This window comes from Lepisosteus platostomus, chromosome 9, assembly GCF_059453375.1.
Source record: "Lepisosteus platostomus isolate fLepPlt1 chromosome 9, fLepPlt1.hap1, whole genome shotgun sequence".
NCBI classification, from domain to species: domain Eukaryota; kingdom Metazoa; phylum Chordata; class Actinopteri; order Semionotiformes; family Lepisosteidae; genus Lepisosteus; species Lepisosteus platostomus.
In genome coordinates, this window is record NC_142619.1 from 16,004,937 (window position 1) to 16,030,801 (window position 25,865).

Below are 25,865 nucleotides of genomic sequence, written 5' to 3' on the forward strand. Positions count from 1 at the left end.
CATCTCTTGCAGAAAATGCCTATCTATCTACTATACATTGGTGAAACAGGAAGGAGACTGGGAGACCGCTTCAGGGAACATGTCAGGGCTGTGAGGATCAAACATCTCTCCAAGCCCATAGTTTCTCATTTCATGACCATGATCATACTGATCTCTCTGTCTCTGTTCTCAAAGAAGGGTTTCTCAGCTCCTATTGCAAGTCCTAAACCAAAATTATCCTGAAAGGAGGATCACACCTTTCCCCCTCTCTCAACGACAGATTTGTTTCCTTCTAATCCTCTCTATTCATTTGCAAGTTTTGACTTTACACCTCTCTCCACCTCTCTTGGCTTCACACCACCTGAGAGTCCACTCTCCCCTCCTCTCCACTCCCTGCTTTTGTTCACCCATGCCAACTTTCTTCTCTTGCTCACTCCTGAAGAAGGTTCACAGCCAAAATGATGTTTTTTTCTTCTCTTTATAAAATAAACCATTACTTATTCCTTTATATACTCAAGCCTACTAGAGTGCAGTTTCAATGTTAGAAGTCTGAGAAATCCTATAGTGAATTTGCATTATATCAAGTGTAAGCATATTTATTGTACAAGTTGAAAATCCTTTATCCGAAATTCCAAAATCTGAAAACCTCCAAAATCCTAAAGTTTTTTGAATGCTGACATGACACATCACAAATGGAAAATTCCACAAATAACTTACCGAACTTTCCAGCTCACAGTGATGTCATCGATGACGTACTGTACCCTCTCCCTCAAGTTTCTCAGACCTGATGTAGTTGTAATGTCTGGGGCTGCATTTATCTTCAAGTTTGTAAGCAGTGATCATCATGTTTTGTTTAGTTTTTTTGTACAGTAAGTACAAAACGTTATTTTTACGTGAGATCTGAATTTCACCTGTAACTTGACTAGCGTTTTTTCCTGTACTTGTACATTACTTTAAAAATAAAATGCTGACTTTTTTCAGTTTTCATTTTATTTACCTGTAATCATATTCAATGCTTTGTTTTTATACCTTACATAAAACTTAATACCTGTATAGTAAAAAATAAAATACAAATGGCGTACATGTACTGTAACCTTTTAATCAAAACATGACATCGTAGGTGGTGACAGATCTTCCTTTCTGATGGTATTATGTTAAAAAAATTATTAAAAATTTATATAAAACTACATTCAGGGTATATGTATAAGGTATATTATGAAATGTAAATGGATATCATGTTTAGACTTGGGTCCCATCCCCAAGCTGTCCCATTTTATAGATGCAAATATAAAAATATACCGAAATCCGAAAAAATTCTAAATCCGCAACACTTTCGGTCCCAGGAATTTCGGATAAGGGATTCTCAACCTGTATAACCATTATATTAACTCTGTTGAACAGTCTGATGTGACTGTAGCTGTTCTATGTACTGTAAGTAGCTCTTCCGTGATGGTCAGTTGAAAGCTACAATAAAGTTTCGCTCAGGTGCTACCCTAATTTAAATCCTACACTTGGTTGGCTAGATTAACTAGAGATAGCACTGATAAAATGCTCATTCTGAGTGTGGTTTAGGCTCTTTGGTGCCGATGTTTTAAGCCTGAAATTGGGTCATATCACTAGTCAGGTAATGTGACTGGGAATACAAGCAGTAGAACTCAGCATAGTTGGAATTTGGTGGCCAGTACTTTTTATTCTAGGAAAACAGCAACTCTTGTAACTTTCTATTTGTCTTCAGATGTACTGTGATGTCAGTGACGGATGTGCCACTCTTTCAGTATGGAAGCTAGTGTGGAGCTAATAACATGTCAAGAGCTAATAATAATACTTATTAATAATATTAATTGCTTACACCTACTGTATATACAGTAGCACTCTTCCGGACACTCCACTCAAAGTGCTTTACAGGTCATGAGGACTCCCCTCCACCACCACCAATGTGCAGCATCCACCTGGATGGTGCGACAGCAGCCATAGTGCACCAGAGTGCTCACCACACATCAGCTATCAGTGGGGAAGAGAACAGAGTAACATGTTGTTAACAATGCTCATGTGGATGGGGTGACAGGATTTCAACCCATTTCTCGATACAATATTCTCATTTAAGCATATAAAACTTGCAGCATAGTGGCACAGGCTGATAGTATTGCTGCCTCACAGCGCTGGGGTCCTGGGTTCAATTCCTGGGATGCTTTCTGTGTGGAGTTTGCATGAGTTGGTGTGAGTTTCCTCCAGATGCACTGGTTTCCTCCCAGTCTAAAGACATGCTGGTAGGGTAACTGGCTTACATAAACAAGGCCCTGATGTGAGTGTGCGTGTTTGTGTCTGTGTGTGACCTACGATGGACTGGCATCCCATACAGGGTGTATCCTGCCTTGTACCCATTGCTTCCCTGGACAGGCACTGAGCCACCATGACCCTGAAATGGATAAGTGACTCTTAAAAGGGATGAGAAAATGTATGCATAGTATATACAGTATTACCTTTTCTTATGTATTGACTATTATACAAATGAAGCAAATATGTTATTTTTTTAAATGCCCTGAAGTATTATGGTGTCTTAGCTGTCATAATGTGAGAATCCTAGACTTATCTTACAGCTGTGTGTGTTTTCCTTTAGTTATTATTTAGGTCGAAGACCCATCATTGTAATTTCCGAGCCTGACATGATCAAACAGATCCTGGTGAAGGACTTCACTAACTTTCCCAACAGAATGGTAAGTGAGAAAGAGCACAGTATAGCATTAAGACAGAAAAATGTCACACAGCTTTAAAATCAAATTCTGATTATATAGTCTCCATATCTCTCATCCAAATAACTTCAGAATTCATTTTTCATACTGTGATGCAATTCACTGATAGACTTAAGTTTTCACAGGCAGTTCTCCAGCAAGATTTTTCTTGCCTGCTCATGCAAATGCACTTAGATACTGTACTTGCAGAATACACTTGACGCTGATTGCTTAGATACATGTGACCTCTTAACGCTTTAGAAACCAGCTTTGACAGCTGCTGAGACATCAGTGCAAGTGCTGCAGAAGCAAAAGATGTGTAAAAGGCATCAGAATCTCCTGAGCAGTTTGTCTCCTGAGCAGTTTGATGTTACCCAGTATAAGAGCCCAGCAACTTTAACATGTGATTGAACAAAAATAACTATAATGCACCAATAGTCCAAAACCTTTGAATATTCATCTAGACAGATAATAAAAGGCATTAACACATCAATTACTGACTGCTTTAAAAATATTACATGAATGTAACTGTAATTCTGGTTCTGAAGCCCATTAAACCTGCCCATAATCAAAACAGTTAAAAAAAGGTCTAGTCACATCACATCACTTTCAATAACTGCTAATCCAATCAATGTTATGGTGGGTTGGTATCCCGGAAAGCATTGGGCACATACATACACAACATATATAGTGGCAGTCCATCACAGGGCACATACATACAGGTTGTAACAGGTTCACGGTTATGCATAAGGATCCTCCTATTGTACCTATCGGTTCCCTGACAACGCTGCGTCAAAACGCAGTAGCCATGGCGCATCATACCACACTATACCGCATGCAAATTGAAATATGATAATAGCGTCCGGAAGCACCTTGGAAAACCGCCAGGTGGAGCTAATAAAGCTAAACGTCTCATGTACAGCATTTGAGCTGTTACTAGAAAACGCCCGGTTTCGAATCCCAGTCACTGCTGAGGGACAATCTTTTTCCAGTTAAGAATTCAAGTTGTATACACTTTAGACTTTTAATAATTTTAAGCTGTGTATTATAGCATGTTAATAATTAAACATTAAAAAGTTGGTATATTTTATCAAAGTAAGATTGCTCAGTTGGATAAAAGTACACAACCTTCCACCTTCATCATAAATACTTTAATTATGCATAAATCTTTAACTTACATGGGTTCTGGTTTTAACGTGCTTGTTCTAACATTATTAAGCTTATATTGTGTACTGCATAAAAGTTATAAAGTTTTATCCTTTTCTAAGAATGCGTAGTAAGAACACCACTTGCTGTAAAAAGAAATGTTGTAGTGATTTAACATCACTTCATAGTTATATGAATATGGAATCGCGTAACAAAGCACCTTAAATATCACAGGTGGACATTTCGGAAACATTTTGACATCCGTTTTTTTTTTAAAAAACTTTTATTGTCCTTGTAGTGGTAATGGACAAAGCACTGCACCAAATGGTTCAAAGCGCGATCAGTGTATTACTTTCAGTTTGTTTTAAGTCAAGAGCAAGAATTCATGTAGGGAGCTGTGTAAGGATGCGTAGGCAGCAACAGATCAGCTAAAGAGGGAAGAAAACGCTTTCGGAGAAAACAATGTTTCAGGTTTGAAGAATACAGAGCCCCAATTCAATTGCAGTCTAAACCTTTCCCTACACACCCTGCCCCCGCTGCGATTGGAATATACACAAAGCACTGTAACTGCTTTACAGTAGATGATCAGGTGTTTCGCAGACGTAGGGATAGTAAGTAATTCTGGCTTTATGAACTCACACTTGGAATTCGATTAATTCAAAATACGTTTTAAAAAAAAACTGCACCAAGTACTAGATCTATGTGCTATTTTGGCAGCAACCAGGTAATCTGTTTAACACCTGTAGAAAACATAATTTTATTTATATACGGAATGCGTGTTTCATTTAAAAAATTAAAGTGTTTCAAATGTTTAAGAAGTAAAAAGGAGTGTTAAGAAAAAACAGGACATTTGATTGCTGGTTGCCTTGTGTTTATTTTTAAAAATGAAATAAAAAATAAGATACAATGACGTATCAATGAATATAATTATATTGTTATTAATTTCTTTAGATACAGTACGCGATTCCATATTACATTCCCTATTAATCAAATTCTAAAAAGTATGCGTTTCTTTTACTGCGATAACGAGTGCAAGTATTCATAGAAAAGATTAATCACTTAACTCACTTAACTTTGAACGTGTTGTGATATTTAGAAATACCAACAAATTCAAGAAAGTGTCAATAATATTTACTATTTTAGTTTTTCAAAGAAATGTTTATTTGTTAATAGGAAACTCATGGCATCAGCTGGGTTCAAACCCCTGACCTCCATCATGCAAGGCACATCCTAAGTCATTACACGAACGCATCGCTTAGCAACTTAAGCTGTTGTTGAAAAGGGCAGGCAAAATGTTTTCACATAATCATGGGTGAATGAGTTAAACAGATGCGGACGGTTTCAAAGAAAGTGGACCATGGTAATACTTTGAGCTTACAGCCTGTCCAAGGTCATTCATTGTTAATACTATTAATAATATCTTCCGTATTGCATAAAAATTGGAACATTTTAACAAGTGTATGAGGCGATTCACAATGTGTCTGCTCTATAACTCTTTGTTATTTGTTTTTATTACACAACCTCGTCTCAACATAATAAACAGCAGTCACTGGCTTACTTGAAGGTGTAACACGTGTTCACGGGCATGGTACGGTTTCAACATACTGTACAGTATGTTTTCCATTACCACTACAAGAACAATACAAGCTTTTTAAAAAAAAAACGAGTGTCAAAATGTTTTCAAAATGTCCAAAATATGTTTCAAAAATATTTTAGCTGCTTAGTTACAAGACTCCATATTAATATTACTATCAAGTGGTATTAAATCAGTACAACTTTTTTTTACATTAATAGCAAGTGGTGATCTTCCTACAGTACGTATTCTTTAAGTACACAATATAAGCTTAATAATGTTAGAACAAGCATGTTAAAACCAGAACCCATGTAAGTTACCAAGTTAAAGACTTAAAAATATTCATGCATAATGAAAATATTTATGATGAAGGTTAAAGGTTGTGTACTTTTGTCCAACGGAGCAATCTTGCTTTTATAAAATATACCGACTTTTTAATGTTTAATGATTAACATGCTGTTATACACAATTTAAAATTATTGAAAGTCTAAAGAGTATACAACTTAAATTCTTAATTGGAAAAAGATTGTCCCTCAGCAGTGACCGGGATTCGAAACCGGGCGTTTTCTGGCAACAGCTCCACCTGGCGGTTTTACAGGGTGCTTCCAGAGGCTTTGACGCAGCGTACTTCACGTATTTTGTCTTACCTGAATGGATGTGACTTAAAGCTAAGTATATGGACCCAACTCTCTAAGAATGAAGGAATCAGAGAGGCTATAGTAGTGACACCAGCACCTCATACTCCTGCAGTACCTCAAAAATATGTCTTGAGGACCATGGTTATATACAGTACCTTCTCTAGGTCTACAAAATAAAAACAGACTGAACTGGCAGTTATCTGTAAAGTGTACTTGTGTGTGTCCTCTGATGGACTGGTGTCCTGTCCAGGGTTTATTCCCACCTTCTGTCCTGTGCTTCTGAGGCTCCAGGTGGCTGTGACCCTTTAGCAGTAATATATAGTTTTCTCATAATGGTTGGATTTACATAATGGAATCTTAGAGTAAAAAAAGAGTTATGGTGAGATAGTTCCCAAACTTACCAGTTATCTCTTATTATCCTGAATTCTGATAAGACTTAAAATCACATTCTGAAGTTTAATGCTAATGTAGGTATAGTCTCCTGACAGTAAGCACATTGGGTCACTGTTCTTTGTAGTCCTATTCTAGATGTGAGTCATTAGCCTGATCAGGCTCAATAGAGTGAAGAGAATATATTACTGCCTCTATATGTTGATTTTTAGATAACATCTAGTGGAAACTGAGCTTCTTTGACAGGGGAATTTTAGGGAGGCTTCAGAGAGAACTCTGAGTGAACTGTTCAGTGAATTCATTTCACTCCCTTTACTAGTAGAGTTTGTTCTGAGTTACTGAAGTGGGTCATAGGGGATCTACGTGAAGGACATTTGAAGGGTAAGAAGTAAAAGAAGACAGCTTGTGCTCATATGTCTCCTCTGAGTTCATCGTATCAGAACTGACAGGGGAATATGACAGGCCTGCAGTCCGAAGAGGAAAACAAGACCAGAGCTCCTCAAATGAGACAAAGTGGCTGGGCTGCCTTTAACATTTTCCAAATAAATGAAATAGGAATAAGAAAATAACAAAAACATGCTGTGAATTCTTTGGATTTGGTAGTCATTGAAAAGGCACTATTAGTTTGAAAGTTTTACAAAATAAGCCTTGGGGGCAGCAATTTCTATGTGAATATTAATATAAGTGTATGGACAATCAATTGCTTCTTTTGAAAAGTATTTTGTATATCTTGTATGTTCCTCACAGTACAGTATATATTTGCTGATATACAGTCAGTATATCAGTTTTATTTTTGCATTTGAGTGAAATTTGTATCATTCTATTTAAAAAAAAATGATTGAATCTCTGGCTATACAATTCAGTTTATAAAAGTTGTGGTGAAATGTTGTGATGATAACAATTTACAGTAAGTGAAATACATTTCTTTAAAAAATCCTGTAATTGCAGCACATTTATCTGGAACCAAAAGAGATAGCATAATGGTTTTAAATGGGATACAGACAACTTACGAGCAAATGAGCCTAATAATGTAACTTTAATTCAGGGTTCCTCAGTCCTGGTCCTAGAGATCGTTAGTGTCCTATGACTTTCATTCCAGCTGAGCTGAATAGCTCTGATGGATCAGTTACTTGCTTGAATAGGTAGAGTGAAAATGCTTGCCAGATCTCTACTGTTTGACTTAAAGCAGCCTTAAAAAACTTGCAGGCCTCCAGAATCAGGGCAGCTCGCTTATGCTTTAATGCCTTCGACATATATACAGTATATATATTCATATTTGTCATTCACAATGTAATGTAAAATCATGGTAGAATTTGAATGCTGTCTTTGCACATACTTGCTTGATTTAATATATTTTGTATTTTGCAGCACTTGAGGCTGAGCACCAAGCCAATCAGTGAGAGCATTCTGTTTTTACGTGACGAGAGATGGAAGAGAGTCCGTAGCATTCTGACGCCCACGTTCAGCGCTGCAAAGATGAAAGAGGCAAGATCACCTAAACCTCTTCAGTTTTTAAGATGTAGTAGACTATTTCAAATATTACAGAGTTGGCAGATGTCTCTAAACTGGGACTGTTTCTGTTGGTCAGAAGTTTTGTACGATTCATTCTGATCTCTGTTCTCGTTTGGAAATGATTATGATCTGTTGGTGTTGTAAAGAATCCGTATACAATGCAATAACCAACACAATAATCTTTTAGTTCTGAAAACATTGAATGGCTATTTATAATTTCTGTCAGTCATGCACAAATCTTGTGTTTCAGAAATCAGATGTGTTTGCCTGAAATGTAACCAACAGATCCAGAAGTAATTAAGCTAACAAAGATGGTGAGATTGTGTCATACATGGTCATTCCCACTTCTGTTTCTCACGTCTGTTCATCATAAACCTTTAGTCAGAATTTAAGTTTAGAACATTTGAGGAATGACAGCTAAAAACTCTGTACACTGAAGTTGTTGAAAACAATATGTTCTAAGTAGGGAATTTTTAAAACTCAGGACTAATCTTAGAAACATCATGAACAACACAAAAATAAACTGATCAATTAAAAGCATCAGTAGCACTAGTGATTTAGACCTCATCTGACACAGTAATCATTCAGGACTGGTGTTGGGAATCACTGTCTAGAACGTGGCTAATCAGCATTTGACACTTTCAGCACAAGCATCTTCAGTACTTTGATTCAGCTTTACTGGCATGCTGATCTTGCTATTGTATACCTCAATTAAATATTTAAGGAGTTGCAGAAATAATTTGAAAAAGAATGAACTACTGTAGATGGGCAACAGGTTGAGTTGGTGTTCAGTATTATTTAAGCTTCCACTCTGTGAGAAGCACATTTTTGGTATTTTTGACTTTTTTAACAGGTACGTCAAAGGATAAAATTATTACTCTGTGTTCACCAGACACTTTGAGACAGAACTTTAAAATCCTGTCCTGTTTCAGTCATCTTATGCTCTATTGGCATTGAAGAGGTCAAGTATGAATGCCATTACTCTTATACAGTATAGTGATACGTCCACCAGTTTGTCATAATTTCCCTACTAGTTTATCATAATTTCCAAGAAGAAAGTATCTGGAATAGGAGAGTAATAAACAGGAAAATCCTGCAGAAATAATTGTTAAATACATTTTCAAGCTTTAAATTTAATTAACCTCAGTAATCATGCACTGAATATAAGCACAAAAGTTTCCTTCTCATCATGTTATAGACATACCATTCATGTCCCCCGAGTTTAGAATTTTCCTTATCTCTTTTTATTTGCTCCATCTATAAAGATTTGTTTTTATTATTTCGATCCACTAAAAGGTAATTACTCCAAATCGTTAAAGGGAAGCTGAGTTACTAGCTCTCTACATTTAAAATGTATATACTGTATGTGTACAGGTGTTCCCAAGTTCCAGCATAGTTTATTTATATTCTGGATGTTTCACAACTGTTACATAAAGAAGCATTAAGCAAAAACTCTCAGCAACTTATTCCATCATTCACTGTGCAGTCTTTTGACACAGTCTTCTGGTTGGTTTTACATCTGCAGGGTTCAGAACTTTCTTTTGTGTTTCTGTGAGGTATGCCAACCTGAATGGATGCTGAATTTCTGTTATTAATTGGGAATATTACAGCATTTATTGGAAGGCCTGTGCAGTAGAATATAACTGGAACCATGGCAGGGAGAGTCTGAGTAGTGGCAGCTGTGTAGAGGTTTTCTGGGACTCGGGCTCCATAGCTTGTTAATGGCATTAGGCTATCACAGAGCTCTGCCATGCTGCAGTTTTCTTGTTGCATGCTTGAAGGCAGCGAGAACTTTGATAATTATGTGATTTACTTTATAAAGCTAAAACTCAGAAGTAATTTTGGGTGCAGTGTAAGTGAGCAAATTTGTAGTCCAGTTCTAGTAATCTGATACTAATCTCTGACTTTGGGAAGTGCATCATTGTGAGAATGACCCCAATTCCTCTTCAGAGAATTATTGCAGTGTTATAAATCAGCTCTACACTCCAGTGTGATGTCTTTGTATTTTTTTTATGTAAATAATAAATGTATATAGAGTGCAAGCTCAATATAAATCAGAGAACAACTACATTACAAGATGATAAAAATCTGACCAATAGTGAACACCTTTTATAAGAACAGCATTAACAATTATGTACTGAAAAAAAATCTGTAATCAGTTTCAGCACACTAAATTGTAAGTAAAACTAAAAATGATCTAATTTTGAAATATTTTTTTAATGAGTTCATAATGACTAACAGATATGAATTATCTGGATGAATGTGAATTATATGAGTTATCTGAAAGGTGGATATTCCCCTTGTAATTTATTGCTTCTACTGGTATACATTCTTGCAATGTACTTACTTCCTTTCTGAAATAGTCATACTGTTTTTTTTAAGTAGATCATTCTTAATTCTTAGCCAGCACTCACTTTGCAACTCACAACTGGCAACCCACTGAAACTAAGCAGGTGTGAGCCTGGTCAGTACCTGGATGGGAGACCTCCTGGGAAAAACTAAGGTTGCTGCTGGAAGAGGTGTTAGTGGGTCCGGCAGGGGGCACTCACCCTGCGGTCCATGTGGGTCCTAATGCCCCAGTATAGTGACGGGGACACTATACTGTAAACAGGCGCTGTCCTTCGGATGAGACGTAAAACTGAGGTCCTGACTCTCTGGAATCATTCAAAACCGCAGGGTGTTTCTCGAAAAGAGTAAGGATGTAACCCTGGTGTCCTGGCCAAATTTCTCATTGGCCCTTACCAGTTATGGCCTCCTAATAATCCCCATCTATGAATTGGCTTCATTACTCTGCTCTCCTCCCCCCTGATAGCTGATGTGTGTGTTCTGGCGCACTATGGCTGCTGTCGCATCATCCAGGTGGATGCTGCACATTGATGGTGGTGGAGGGGAGTCCCCATTACCTGTAAAGTGCTTTGAGTGGAGTGTCCAGAAAAGCGCTATATAGGTGTAAGCAATTATTATTATTATTAATACTGTTCTATTTAAAGGTTTTCACTGTCTGTCAGATTTTGATCATCATTAATGTTTACAACCAATGTTTTGTGTGTTCAGATGCCATTTGAATCATCACCATTAAACTCTGATTCATTCTCTGTATCAGTGACTTCGTGTTAGGCATTTCTCTTTCCAGTCTTCACAGTTGTGATTTTTTCTTCATTCACCTGCTGTGCAACCAGAGGTCTCAGGAGGGAATTTTTTCTTCTTCTTTCTTCCAAACGCATATTGTTTTTCCTGAAATTCCATATCTGAGGAATAAATTGTCTTGATTCTCCACTTTTAACTCTTTTTGATAATCTTTAACTGTATCGCTTTTTAATTTTACTGCTGCTCTGCTTTCTTACTAATGAATGGTTAGCTCTGAATAGAAGCAGTAACAGATAAGAAAAATCGGTAGATATTCTTATCCTTAGAACCTCCCTTTTAAAGAGTGTGCTGTGCCCTTCTGGGGGGTTTCCTAGTTATTGGATAAGAAGATGCATGGGTTAAAGCCTTTAATATGCACCATCTCTGCAAATTCCTGTTGTGTCAACTAAAAAGTGTGCTGTCGAAGGTTGTAAACTACTTCTCTAGTTCTCTGATCAACAGTTACTGTAAACATTTGGTTGAAGTAATTGCTGCTCAGGGGGGTCGCACCAGTTACTGAAAGCATAGGTTCACTTTTTCCAACAAAGACATTAAATGTTGGATCATTTTGATCAATAAATGAATAAAAAAGTATATCCTTTTTCGGTTATTTGTTTTATTGGGTTCTTTTTATCTATTTGTATGACTTAGATGAAGATCTGATCAGATTTTAGGTCAAATCTATGCAGAAATTCACAGACTTTCTAGCACAACTGTAAACTTGACAAAACAAGGGACCCCAACAACATATTGTACTTACATGTATCAGAATACACTTCATCTATTTTGCAGTAGATATAGACATATCCATAATTGTGTTTAAAAACACTAAATAATTGTGTAATTTATTCAATTTAAAAGAATTGTGGTTAGGATTGATGGCATATAGAGATAAAGTAAAGTTAACATTAATATTGGAGTCTTGTAGAGTAACTGATTTGCTATAGGATTAATCAGATTTAGATTATGTGACTCTATTCTATTTACCTTTTCTTAAAACTGGGTGGATTGAAGCCATCAGTGTGAAATACAGTATCTTGCTTACTTGAAGAGTTAAGCAGTAGTCTCCACAGTAGGAATTCTGACCCACAACCTTCCATATTGAAATCCGAAACCTTAGCCACTATTCTGCCCTCTGCCACAAAACATGTACTGTAGCATAATTATAATTTAACATACAGTACAGAGCACATAAATCAGCCAGAACTCTAGGTAATCACATTCTTATAAATAACCTTTATGTGATAGTATTTGTAAATGAAAGGAGGCTCAAAAATAATCATTAATTAAACGACATACTTGAAATGTTATAAACACATTTACAGATTCATGGGAAAGTGGCTGTAAAATCAGAGAATCACCAGCTAAAAAATTTAAAAGAATGTGAAATGTTTTGTCCTGAGAATGGTATCTCAGCACAAAATTGACTGAGCTGCATGTCTCTAATGCATGGATAACAAACTGTTTTAACAAGGCTCCTCCTGAAGAGTAATGACTGTTTACATTGCTGAGTTTCAGACTGGAGGCTATTGCAGTGACAGGCTGGTGTGAAAATCCACAGGAAGATCTAAGGGCTCTCCCTTAGAAGGGCTTTGGCAAACAGTTGCTAAGCAGCAACAGCACATGATCCTCACTACGAAACATTGCCTCCACCAAAGCATGTCAGGAGGCCTTGATTAATTAAAAATGACAGATTTCCTGTTGGTGTTCTGAGAAATTGCTGACTGGTAAAAGCACAGATTCTTACAAAACATGCTTGTTTCAAAATGCAGTCAGATGACTGGCGCTTGGGCCCAATGCTTCTAGAACGTGTTAGAGGCACAAGCAAACAGTTTTCATCAGATTGTGCTGAAGCAGTGTTTCCCAGTTCCTTCTGGGTTTTAGTTTTGATTAATTAAGCTTACTGAAGCTTTACTTGCACTTTTTGTGTTTTAGGATCACTTTTAGCTCTTGAGTCCTGAGAGGAAATCAGAAACTGTTCCTTGTTACATTTGTATTTTTTAGGTTAATTGTTTCACGGAACTGAAACAATTTTTATTCCTTTGTTTTACCAGGTATGTCAGTTATAAACAAATAGCATTTTGCTGTATCTGTACTATTTCTGTACATATTTCTTTCCTGTCTCGCTGCCCTCAAAGATAAACTGTAATTCATCTGTTTTCCCTATAATTTATTTTCTGAGATAATTTTTGTCTTTACGTAGCATACGGTAGTTACATAGCATGGTGAATAAATCATAAAGTTGTGTGGAGATGTCATTGAAAATTTAAATAAAAAACAATTGTTAAATTGTTAAACTGTGTCTTGTAAAATTGGGCCATTGCACAAATGTGACTGTACATTTAATGTATAACAGGAATGATGGCCTTGTTAAAATTTAAATCATACGAGCAAATCTTCCCAAATAAAGCGGCACATCCAAACTATAGGAGTGAAAGCAGTAGACTCTGCCTTTGGCTAATACTGTACCTGTTACTTTTGTTTTAATTCAGAAATGGCTTGCAATGGTCAAAACCATTGAGGTAAACATAAAGTGACATGAGACCCCAACTCTACCTATAGAACATTTACTGTCACATGCCACTGCTTCACTTTTGATGAAGCCCTACGCCAATCCCCATTTTCATGTATGTACTATTTTTCCTTTAAACTTTGTGTATCATTCACACTGGCATATGTTTTCTAAATGGAGAGGGTAATTAGATTTATTCTTAGAGTATTCACACCTTGTGAAAAAAAGTACAATCAGTTGGCCAGAAATTCCTGTGGCAGTACAAACTTTGCTCTGCTGAGGAACTGGGTTCAATTCCTGGGGTGCTATCGGTGTGGAGTTTGTGTGTTCTATTCATCCTTTCATGGATTTCCTCCAGGTGCTCTGGTTTCCTCCCAGTCCAAGACATATAGTACTGGTAGGTTAATTGACCTCTAGAAAAGGTGGCTATGTTGTGAATGTGTATTCATACAGTATCTGTATGCGGTCTGTGGTGGACTGATGTACCATACAGGTTGTATCCTGCCTTGTACCCATTTCTTACCAGGTTAGGCTCTCACTCCCCAGACACTCTGTTTTAGATAAAGCCGTTAAAAATGGCTGGATGGTTAGAAAATAAATGGCACAAAGTGTGATTCATAAAATACAAAATAAAAAAAACATTTGAGTTCTAATTAAGAAAGCTACAGTGTATTTTACATCAGATACAATCGATAACTGTTGAAATATATTTCAGAAAATTTAAAAACGCTTTACATTATTTGTTTAGATGTTGGTTCATTTTAGATGTACAGATATACTATAATTGTAAAAAGAGAGTCAAATAATAAGAATAATCCTCTTTGGTTGTAACAAACTATTTGAATAACAGTTTTTTTGTTTTTGTTTTCTGTTGAGGTTAAGAAAAGGTAAATACAGTATATATATCGGCAGCAGCCATATCACTCTGCAACTCACAACTGGCAACCCACTGAAGCTAAGCAGGTGTGAGCCTGATCAGTACCTGGATGGAAGACCTCCTGGGAAAAACTAAGGTTGCTGCTAGAAGAGGTGTTAGTGGGGCCAGCAGGGAACGCTCACCCTGCATTCCATGTGGGTCCTAATGCCCCAGTACAGTGACGCAGACAGGCGCCATCCTTCGGATGAGACGTAAAACTAAGGTCCTGACTCTCTGTGGTAATTAAAAATCCCAGGGCATTTCTCGAAAAGAGTAGGAATGTAACCCTGGCGTCCTGGCCAAATTTCTCATTGCCCCTTACCAATGATGGCCTCCTAATAATCCCCATCTATAAATTGGCTTCATTACTCTGCTCTCCTCCCCCCTGATAGCTGATGTGTGGTGAGCGTTCTGGCGCACTATGGCTGCCATCGCATCATCCAGGTGGATGCTGCACATTGGTGGTGGTGGAGGGGAGTCCCCATTACCTGTAAAGCGCTTTGAGTGGAGTGTCCAGAAAATCACTATATAAGTGTAAACAATTATTAATTATTATTATATTATATATCAAAAGGAAATAATCTACATATGTCAGGGGTCAGTTTAACAAATATAAATAAATACTGCTTACAATACATCATACAAGAACAATACTGAACCACATAAATAGCAATTCCATAGTGCCTATCAAGAATATCTAATTAAAATATAGTGTGAGATTTGTCAGAAAGTGGGTGTCAGCTAATAATTTCCAACAGTCAACAGACAACAATTTGAAAACTATATTTTCAGTATTGTGGGACAAAGTGATATGAGTACAGTACAAGATTATAAAATGGGGTTCAGCTCCACAGCAACTGCACCAAGGTGATTGTTTCAGGATGGTAATATTCTGGTCTTTAATTTAAAATATAGTATGGGCTTACAACAACTGTTTTAGGACTTTTGGATTATATTTTGTTGTTTTATGATTTGCAACTTGGTCTCGAGATCCTACTGCAAATTGTCTAGTTAGTAAATGTATAAAAAATGTTTTAATTCCTGTACCAAAGCTATGCTCTACATTTTTAGGAGTACAAATAAAGTGTTTAATATATGTCACAGTCTTTTTTGTGCAAGGATGAGTTAGGAGCAGGTATGTAAATGAAAAATACAGAATAGCAAAGCATTTGAATGTGTCACTAATTTTTCTTTTCTTAGGGAATGTTCACCTGTATTTTGTTTTGAACCATTTACAGACCACATTCTACTTCTACATTTTGTTCTGCTTGAATTCATATGGTCGTTTTTTGCTTACAACAAAGCAGTGAAACGGCACAGATGTATTCTTCTGACAACATTAATTAATCCAGTCTTAACATTTGACATAAAACTACAGATTTGGAGTTTGACTTGATTTCCAGAGTATTTTCCTTTTTTTTGCTTGCTGTTGTAAATGCATATATGTCTTGTGATGTCTGGAGAAAGGTGTGGGGGTAGATGGCTGTTATTAAGAGTCTTTCCACCTCTACCAGGAACTATAGTGACACAGGCAGCCCTGACACAGCAACAGAAAGGACCACAAGTACCACCACATGGTCACTATATGTGGTTTGTGGCATGTAATAAATAATATAATAATAAACTTTATTTTATATAGTGCCTTTAAAGTTGGCTTCTCAAAGCGCTTTACAGGATGACAACAACAATAAATAAAAAGAATACACAAGATAAAACACAATTACAATACACAGTGGAGACGTGGATGGTGGTACTAAGAAAAGCAGAGGGGTGAAGAATGGAACCAGTTAAGTAAAGGCTTTTCTAATGAAGAGGGTTTTGAGTCTGGATTTGAAGGAGTTAAGAGAAGGTGACTCTCTGATATCCTTGGGGATAGAGTTCCAGAGCTTGAGGGCATAACAGGAAACAGCCCTGTCACCCATACAATGTAGACGGGCTTGGGGGACAGTAAGGAGAGCAGAATTAGAAGAGCGAAGGTTGAGAGGTGGGGAGTAGGGCGATAATACAGTAGTTCAGACAAGTACTGAGGTGCCAAGCCATGCAGAGCCTTATAGGTGAGCATGAGGATTTTAAAGTCTACACGGAATTTGACCGGAAGCCAGTGCAAGGACTCAAGGATAGGAGGATAGTTGCTGAATTTTGGACATACCGCAGTTTGTTCAGAGTAGATTTAGATAACCCAGCGAGTAGAGCATTACAGTAGTCAATTTGAGAGAATACAGATGTGTTGATCAGCTTTTCAGCCACAGTTAATGATAGCATAGGGCGTAGTCTAGCGATATTTCTAAGGTGAAAAAAAAGATATTTTGACAGTATGCTGCACATGTGGGTCGAATGTTAAGCCAGAATCGAATATAAGCCCAAGGTTTTTCAATTTTGATTGAAGCTCAAGTACAGAGCCATCTACAGATAGGGTTACAGGACTGGCTTTACGAAGTTGATGGGGGTACCAATAAGCATGACTTCAGTCTTGTCGCAGTTAAGATGAAGGAAGTTTTGAGCCATCCAAATTTTTATGTCAGAGATGCAATTAGAATAGAGACAGCCACATCAGTGTCAGGTTTGTTATGGATGTATATTTGAGTATCGTCAGCGTAAAAATGAAAGCTGAAAGAGGACATGTGGTCCTCTTGCCTTACCCTTCTTTCACTCTGTTACACTGCCAACCCAAGTGTTTACAGTCTGTAGTCTCTATTCATTCTATTGTCACAAGTGATAAATAACTTTTCAGCTCCTTACCAGGCACCAGCAGTGTGTATTGATTTTCATTTGCCCTGATTTTGCTGGAGAGAGAGGACATTGATGCTGTCATCTTTTATCAGCTAACTACCATTTCTTTATAAAACCAGACTTTAGGTTTATATTTTTATGGCTTTTAAGGAAGAAATATAATAATAATAAAAAACTGAGGCCATTCACATATGAAATATTAAAGACATAAATTTAAAGATTCTAAACTAACATTGCATATGGATTTAAGCACTTGAAAAATATTTTTTTCTGTAAGTTACAAAGGTTTAACCTTTAATGACTTTGTGTATATTTGAAAACTTTGAAAATACTGTCATTTCAGGTTTCAACACCTCAAAGTGTGGTCTAAATTCTTAATCAAGTTTCTATATATTTAAATATTGTATTGATCTTCAACACTCATTCTATACTGTATGTAACATGCTGGCAACTTAGAGGCTTGTATGGCTGTTATAAAACATACATTGTTTCATAGTTAAAATTTAATCTGCAGGGGTGTATGGTTATGTTGATTCATTTATCATAGGTTGATATATCAGTTTGGAGAAATAACTACTTGTAAAGAGTAAAAAAGGTTTGTTATACTGTATGTGTTTATGGTTCTATTTCTCAGGTTCTTGTCCTGTGACACGGGGCACAAAAACAATTATAATATAGCATCTGTAAAATCATATGATAGCACAGTATATCCTCTGTAATTGTTGTATGGTGCTTTGTTACCCATACAATTAAATACAAATGCAAATGTTATTCTAAATTCTTACACTTCTCTTACTGATAATAGATTGGATACTGTATTTTTGTTGTTTATTTATTGCTTTAGATTAAAGGCCAGAGCTGTTATATTCAAATCAAATAAGCAAATCGAAGACAACAAGCCTTATAATAATGATTTTTGTTTGTGTAGTCATCATATCTCAGGAATTATCTGTCCTGGACTCTAAACCCAGGCTCTGTTCTGCTTATTGGTATGAACTGTAGCAAACAAAGCAGCAAGAGACTTCTGTAAAGACTTGGCGTTATTCATATTTATGGCATTGTAATCTCAGTGGTATAATGCATCCACTCTTCCATTCTATTATTCCATTCAGTGCTGTGGTGATTCCTTTTGTGCATTTTCAGTTGAAGTCCAGGAAAGCCAGAGGGGCTTGCAGTGTTCTTATGTAGCTGGAGTTGGTGGTGTTTTATCAAACCAAAACCGCTGTGGTAGATTTCCCTTGGGTTTCTGCAGGAGAGAACAATTACACACTACACTGGGGGTCCTGAGCAAAGGAACGAGAAAGACGAACTCACCACCAAGGTGATAAATAAAGAGACAGGCACCACAGTGGGATATAACCCTTCAGATTGAGATTCTTTTCAGACCCCTCCCTTCAGATTATGATGCTTTAACTGTATGTGCTGTATGACATGTATTACACTGCTGTGAATATGAATAATATTTTAACAGGAGAAAATTAAATTAATAATATAAAAAGTAGAATTTATTATAACTATGGGATTGATTTATAGCCCTTAGCACTAAGCATCACATCACAATATTTCTTGTTGTTTATTGTGCCCTACACATCATCACAGTTCATTTGTTTGGGACTATATGAAGGGTTTTGTACTTCATATCTTGCCGTTTTTTTCTGTGGTGGAGAGAAACAATATTTGTTGTTCGTGCTAGACATCTGCTTTATGACTGCAAGATAAGGAAAGCAAGAGAGGTCTGTTTAGAGGTGCATTGCTTCTGCTGTAGTCGAAGGTGTGAGGATGGTGATAGGTACAATATGAATCCTAATGTAAATTGTGGTACGCAGATAGCCTGTGTCTTTAGATTGTTCTTTACATTGAACCAAGGCTGAAACTGAGTGAATGAGTAAAAGTAAGTGCTATCTCAGATATTTGTGCATAAGTACATACCGACATCTGAATTTTTAAAATGACAACCCCGAAAACTATCAGATTTTTTCTTAGAAACAATCTTCATCATGATCTATGAGATAAAAACACCTATAATCTTTGAGAATCTATGCTTGTGTTTGCTCCATATTGTGCTTAGTGTTGTCCAGAGTAAATTTTAATGGGAATTTATTTGCTTGTCAAGTTTTTTCTGTTTTTTTTTCTCTATCTTTGGCTGAAGGAAGAGTATGTACAGTTGGTTAAAAGGGCTTTTATTATGTCTTTTCAGATGGTTCCCCTTATTAACATAGCAGCTGATACTCTGGTGGAGAACCTGAAGAGTTTTGCTGACTCTGGACAGAGCTTTGACGTTCACCGGTAGGTTTCACAGAAATGTGTTCTCCATGCTGTGAAAATCAAGATATTATATTTACATCAAAAATGTTTGTCGCAGTTTGGTATGTTAAATTAATAGTAACTAAAAGTTGCGAGTCATGTAAGAAAGATTTTTTAACAATGTTCAGCAGTTCTGAGTTAATATACTCCAGTGTAAATATGGAAATGTGGTTTGATTATATTTGTTTCCTTAGACAGAGAATTCCACAAGGGGAAAGATGAACCCAGTGTATGTACATGTAGGCCTGAGCCACAATGCTGAGAATAGTATTTCTTATTAGGAAAAAAGGCAGATTGCACTTCATAGTAGAAGTTTAAGAATAATTAAGAATAAAAAGTTTCAGCACACTGGCACCTTCAAGTTGTTTTATTTATATATTGTTTTATTTAATTTAGTTTAAAATTTTAATAAAATTTTAGTTTGAACTCTAATCTTCAGTACTAGTACTTGATTTATCAGGCTGGTCTTTGTTTTGACTTGCATTTCATGCCATGTTCTCAAGTTGAAAACTAATATATTTCAAATACATTGATGTTGATATGCAGTAATACAGGATTTTATACTTGTAAGCCTGCATGATTCATATTGTATTTGTGAACATTTGTGTGCATACAGTATGTCTTTAACACAGTATGCTACTAGAATCAACAATTTACTAAATGCTGTAACTAGTATTTTCTGCTGTAATAACAATTTGGACTGATTATTAATAATACAACTTAGTTTGGGTGAAAATAATGCACTTTTGTCAGTAGTTATAGCTAATCCATTATGTTTATCAAAGAGAGCGAATTGCCTCATTGCATGATGTTCTCATTATTAATATCATTCATTCCTTTCTACACATTCATAAAGCTAAAAGGCAGTTATCTGTTATCTTAAATGTCAGTAGGAGATCATCATGGAATTATTGTTGCAAAAAGAAAGAAAAAACATGGTGTAAAAAGAATAAAAAAGGAAAATGTATAAAACCATTTGTACAACGGTGTACTGTGTATATAAAAAAGAACCTAATAAAAACATTTTTTTTACATTTTAGGTTGTGATACACAAGTATTTTCAGTTTACTTATAATGTTAAATAATTTTTTGGGCTAATGTTTGTTTAACCTTTATCAATATAGTGATAGAAGACTTAAGTTAAGAACCACCTTAAATGTGAGTTTACATTAAACATTTGGTGTTTATTGAGTATATTTTTAAGTTGTGTTTTCATTTCGTAACTCTTAATTAATATTATGCCAGGTATCACTGTTGTTTTTACTTTTCATTTTAAAATGTGCACATCCACAGTATATAAGTATATATAAGAAATATATGCATAATGTAATGGTGATGATTTTTATTGGATTGGTATTTTTTATTAGAGAGATTTCTATAAGATTTACATTGAGTCCGCATGAAGTCAAATGTATTTTTTAAGATATAGATTTGCTATTTCTAATACTGAGATAGGTTTTCAACTTGTCATTTACTTACATTTTTTATTTCAGTGTGTTTTTCAATTTCTTTTAAATTATAATAAATTATGACCATGGTACATGAAACTGATGCTTTTCAACAGATTAGTGAAGTGAAATTTTGAAACAAGTAAAAATTCTTGAATAATCCAGTGACATTTAAAGACATTTAAAGTTTCTTTTTGTGCTCTTGTTAATGCCCCATTCAGGTGCCTGGGCTCCTTCACTATGGATGTCATTGCCAGTGTGGGATTTGGTACTCAGGTGGACTCTCAGAGGAACCCAGATAACCCCTTTGTGAAACATGCCAAGCAGTTCTTCTCTTTCACATTTTTCAGGCCCATGGTGATGCTGTTGAGTAAGTACAGTACTTCCTTGTTGCTGTTCCAGATGTTTCCTTTAGACCATTACTGTATGAGATAGGAAAGTAGCACAGAGACACAGACATACAGTAGTCTTGGTGTAAGAATTAACTCTGAAGATAGTAATTCTTCATTTAAGCCGGCCTCAATCTGCTACAGTACATACTGTAACAATATAATACTTTAATTCTAGTGTTTCCAAGCTCTTAGTTTGTGGAGTCCTGAAGCTCCTGATGTCAATTCTCAAGTGTTGAGGTTTCTAAAATGGCTTTTCAGTTATTATTAATATTTGTTATTCATATTACCATAGAAAACTTGGAAATACAGAAATATGGATTGTTACTAACTGCCCCTAACGACTTGGGAAATGATTATAGATTCTGTGCCAAGTATCTAAACCATATGTATTTATGTTAGCCTGTTTAGTGTAACTAGCATACTGTTTTGTGAACTTTAATTTTTACTACATGAAGGCTCTCTTATAGTGTCTTATAGTTGTGTGCACTAGTTCACCAACAGGGTGAAATTGTGTTTTGTCCTGGAACAGATGGATTTTCATATAAATTCCTAAATATATTTCCGGAATTTTTTAATTTAGTGAATTTTAATATTATAGCAGCACTTATCTATGAGAGATACAGCATATGAGGGATCCTTGCTCTTGAACAAAATAAAACAAAAATATATTTTTACCTCTTTCTTTAGTTGCTTTTCCATTCCTTATTTCTCCTCTTATCCGGATTGTACCTAACAAAAGAAGGGATGAACTCAACAACTTCTTTGTAAGCAGTATCAAAAACATGATAAAGCACCGTGAGGAACAGCCAGCCAATGAGGTACAGTATACCGGAGAATAATATGGAGTCAACAGTCCAAAAGTTATTTTATGAGAAATATTTTAATCAAATCTGAAACTCCATATATAGGGTTTGAATTGGGAAAAATACAAATGTAAAATGCGGCAGTTTTGATGTATTACAGTGTATACAGTATTTACAGATAAATTAATGTACTGTATATGTGGCAAACAAAGGGGACAAGGCAGAGCACACCCTGGATGGGGATGCCAGTCCATCGCAGAGTAGACAGACACAAACATGGACACACAGACACTCACACCAGGGCCAGTTTTCGCAGGAGCCAATTAACCTACAATACCAGTATGTAAGAAACGGGAGCACTTGGGTCCCAGTGCTGCAAGGCTGCAGTGCTAACCACTGCAACACTGTGCTTTCCCATCTGTAAACTACTTAATGATAATCTCAAACTAAGTGTTATATTATTGGCCTAGGTTCAGGCCCTTGAATGGGTTTTTAGTCCTTATAAACTGTGAATTTTCAAAGCCAGAAATAATTTTGCTGTTTGAGTTACAGGGGCCAGTAAGGCAGCACCTTAGGTTGCTAGTCAGCATTACCATATACTCTTCTTACTTAAGTACAGTGTTACAGGGTACTCTGATAGCTCATCATTAAGAAGCAATACATAGTAGCCTATAACCTGTACTTATTGAGTGTACTGAACTCCAATAGAGTCAGATCTCAGGAGCTAAGCTGGATAGTAGGTGTATTTCAAAATCAGGTTTTGCTGGATGTGGATATTTGAGGCTTCTATTTGCATCCCTTCAGAGACGACGAGACTTCCTCCAGCTCATGCTTGACGTGAAAAGCACCAAGGAGTGTGTCAGTCTGGAAGATTTTGATGTTGTGAATCAAACTGATGTAGATGCACCAACAAGAACCAAGCAATATGAGGAACCTTTAAAAAAAGCTCAGAAAAGGATCCTGACAGAAGATGAAATCCTTGGGCAAGCATTCATTTTTCTCTTAGCCGGCTATGAAACCACGAGCAGTACACTGGCCTTTGCCTGTTACCAGATGGCCCTCAACATGGAGTGTCAGAAGAAGGTCTTCAGTGAGGTGGATGAGTTTTACACCAGACATGTAAGTGCATATATAGATCACACATACTTATCTTTTTAATAAACCCGCTAGAGACTTAAGGGGTAAACTTTGAACTGTGCTCATGTGCTGCATGTTATCAGAACACCGAGATGTTGTGATCAACAAGCAACAAATAAGAGGAGAGTATTGTGCTCATGTTGGAATAAAACTCAGGTTACTGGAAATGAGAGGGGTTGTGCTAATCACCAAGCCACAATGCAGTCATACTGTAAGATGTGACTATTAGGGTGTATGTTCACCTCAGACCTAAGTGTACTCAAATGGTGATATTAACATATAAAACCCCTGCTGGTGTTGTGTCTGAATGTATCTGGATTTTCTTTCACACATCACTGGCTTTATCAGAGATATGCAACTTGTGTGGTATGTAAATAAAAATTGGATTCAATTATTTACAGAAAGTGTAGATGCATCTCTGGCTGCTTGTAGTTTGTCTAAAGTGTAAAACACTCAACATGTACCCAAATACAGTATTATAGGCATTATGTTGTGCCATGGGTGCTCTTGCTGCTGTGTGGGGGAGGTGGGTGTTGAACTTGTCAGTGTGGGTAAGACCTAATTTAATGTGCACACCTCACTGAAAAGTGCATCTCCACCTACTGTACCTCCAGTCCAAGATGAACTGCTAAATCTCGTAGCTCATCCAGCCCTGTCCAAGATGGAAAGCATGAAGAATCATCCATCTGAAAAGCTGAGCCATTATTCCAGGAGCTCCAATATCTATGGATGCCACTCCTACATACTTGTTGACCCTTAGCTCTTAATCGCTGTCCAATGCATTAAATAGGGACATAAAGGACATTGTAACATTTCTCAATGTGTCTGAGTGCTCCACCTCCAGAAACTGAAGGAACAAGTCTTCAAGGTTGCTGATATTCTTTGCACTGGAGGATAATTCACTTGGGACCTGTTAAGTGTTAACTATTGCATTTGTTTCATGGGTTCTGCATCCATGTTATTCACTAGTGGCTAGCCCATATTTACCAGCATACAGTATGGTATAACACATGACATTTGATTGATAGATCTAAATCATGTTGACAGCTGTGAAGTGACCATGAAAAGAGGATCCCCCTTACATGATAGTGTTTATTGTGGACCGTGGTGTAACAGACGTGGTGTAATTCCATGGAGGTCAGTTTGTTTTTAAACACTGCAGGTATGTCATAAACTGTGTTTGTACTGTATTTCATTACATATGAACATTGAGTGATGCTTCAGAGGGATTATCAAAGGAAAATTATTAGGAAGTCTCCAATCACTCATGGTTTGTTGTTCTTGGTTAGAATGGCCAGTATCATTTCTCTATGTGCAACAGACAGTCTTTGCTATGATTGCATAATATACTGTATACATTGTATTTTACATTAGCCTTATTTTTTTAAATGAAGCAAGTACATGCTTTACTAGAAAATTTAAAATGTTATTATTTCTGACTGGATATTTGACATCTGGTCATTACCTCCAACCAGACACTGCACTAACCCCTGAAAATCTAAACAGTCTTGTCTGAAACCAGATGTCTGACAAACATAAGTAAATCTCTTTTGGTGTCTGGAGTCCCGTCTGTAAAGTACTTAACATTGATGATCATGGCATACTCATAAATACTGAACATTATGATTTATTCAGGGGACTGTGAGCTGGTTTGAAGGAAGTTTTTTTAGAAAGACAACATGCAGGCAGTAGTTATGGATGCTGAAGATTGATAGCATTGCAGGAAAAGTTGTGTCAAAACTGTATTTTGGAACAGTTGAATGTTCATAAAACTTTTTCATAAAATTTTCAGATTAGAGTGATTTTCAAAATGTTGAGGAACTGAAAAATGGTGATTTGCTTCTAGACCTGTTCTAAAAACTGAATTTTCATTTGGGTCACATACTTTATGTCAGTTACGCTTATGGTTTGCCTGTCATTTTAGCTGCCAAAGGTACTTCTAGGAATCACGTAAGAGCACAACAGGAACCATTTCTCATTATTTTCACTGAGCAGTTCTGTATTGTCTACTCTGGACATAGTACAGGTAGATTTCTATGTGGGGGTACTGTCTTGACAAATAATTAAAAAACTGTAAATTAATTCTGCATAAGAATCCAGATAAATTGGAGAAGCATTCCAGGACCCACACCCAAACACACGTAATAAAATAACTATCTATCTATCCATTTTCTAACCTCACCGCTTTATCCAATACAGGATCCTTTTCTGTGTAACCTTTGTGCTCTGTCTTTATAAGTGTTTAACTTTAAGAACTTGCAAATTAAGAACAAATGCAGATTCAATAGTTTGGATGTATCTTGCCATTAATAAATTCCAGTCTACTGTCTTAATGCATTGAATGAGATTTACAAAATAGTGAACATCAATGTGATGGACAGGCACATCTTGAGAGACAAATGGTCACCACGTCAGTCCAGGACCAGTGTGTCCATGTAATATTTTTCAAGCTGCAGTAGCTAGAACTATGAAAAAATAGTAAGACTAAACTGATAGATAGTATAATATATTCTGAGTGAAAATGATATGC

General features: G+C 36.4%; 1 protein-coding gene across 1 annotated transcript in view; it reads left to right on the forward strand.

The window, feature by feature from the left end:
- The window catches only part of tbxas1 (thromboxane A synthase 1 (platelet)), a 132,623-nt gene that overhangs the window by 73,491 nt on the left and 33,267 nt on the right, over positions 1-25,865 (forward strand). Inside the window, exons 5-10 of the mRNA XM_088646958.1 lie at positions 2,597-2,693; positions 7,824-7,940; positions 19,449-19,537; positions 21,225-21,373; positions 22,083-22,213; positions 23,003-23,317. Coding sequence (XP_088503084.1) covers positions 2,597-2,693; positions 7,824-7,940; positions 19,449-19,537; positions 21,225-21,373; positions 22,083-22,213; positions 23,003-23,317 — 898 coding nt within the window. The remainder of the gene's footprint in view (positions 1-2,596; positions 2,694-7,823; positions 7,941-19,448; positions 19,538-21,224; positions 21,374-22,082; positions 22,214-23,002; positions 23,318-25,865) is intronic.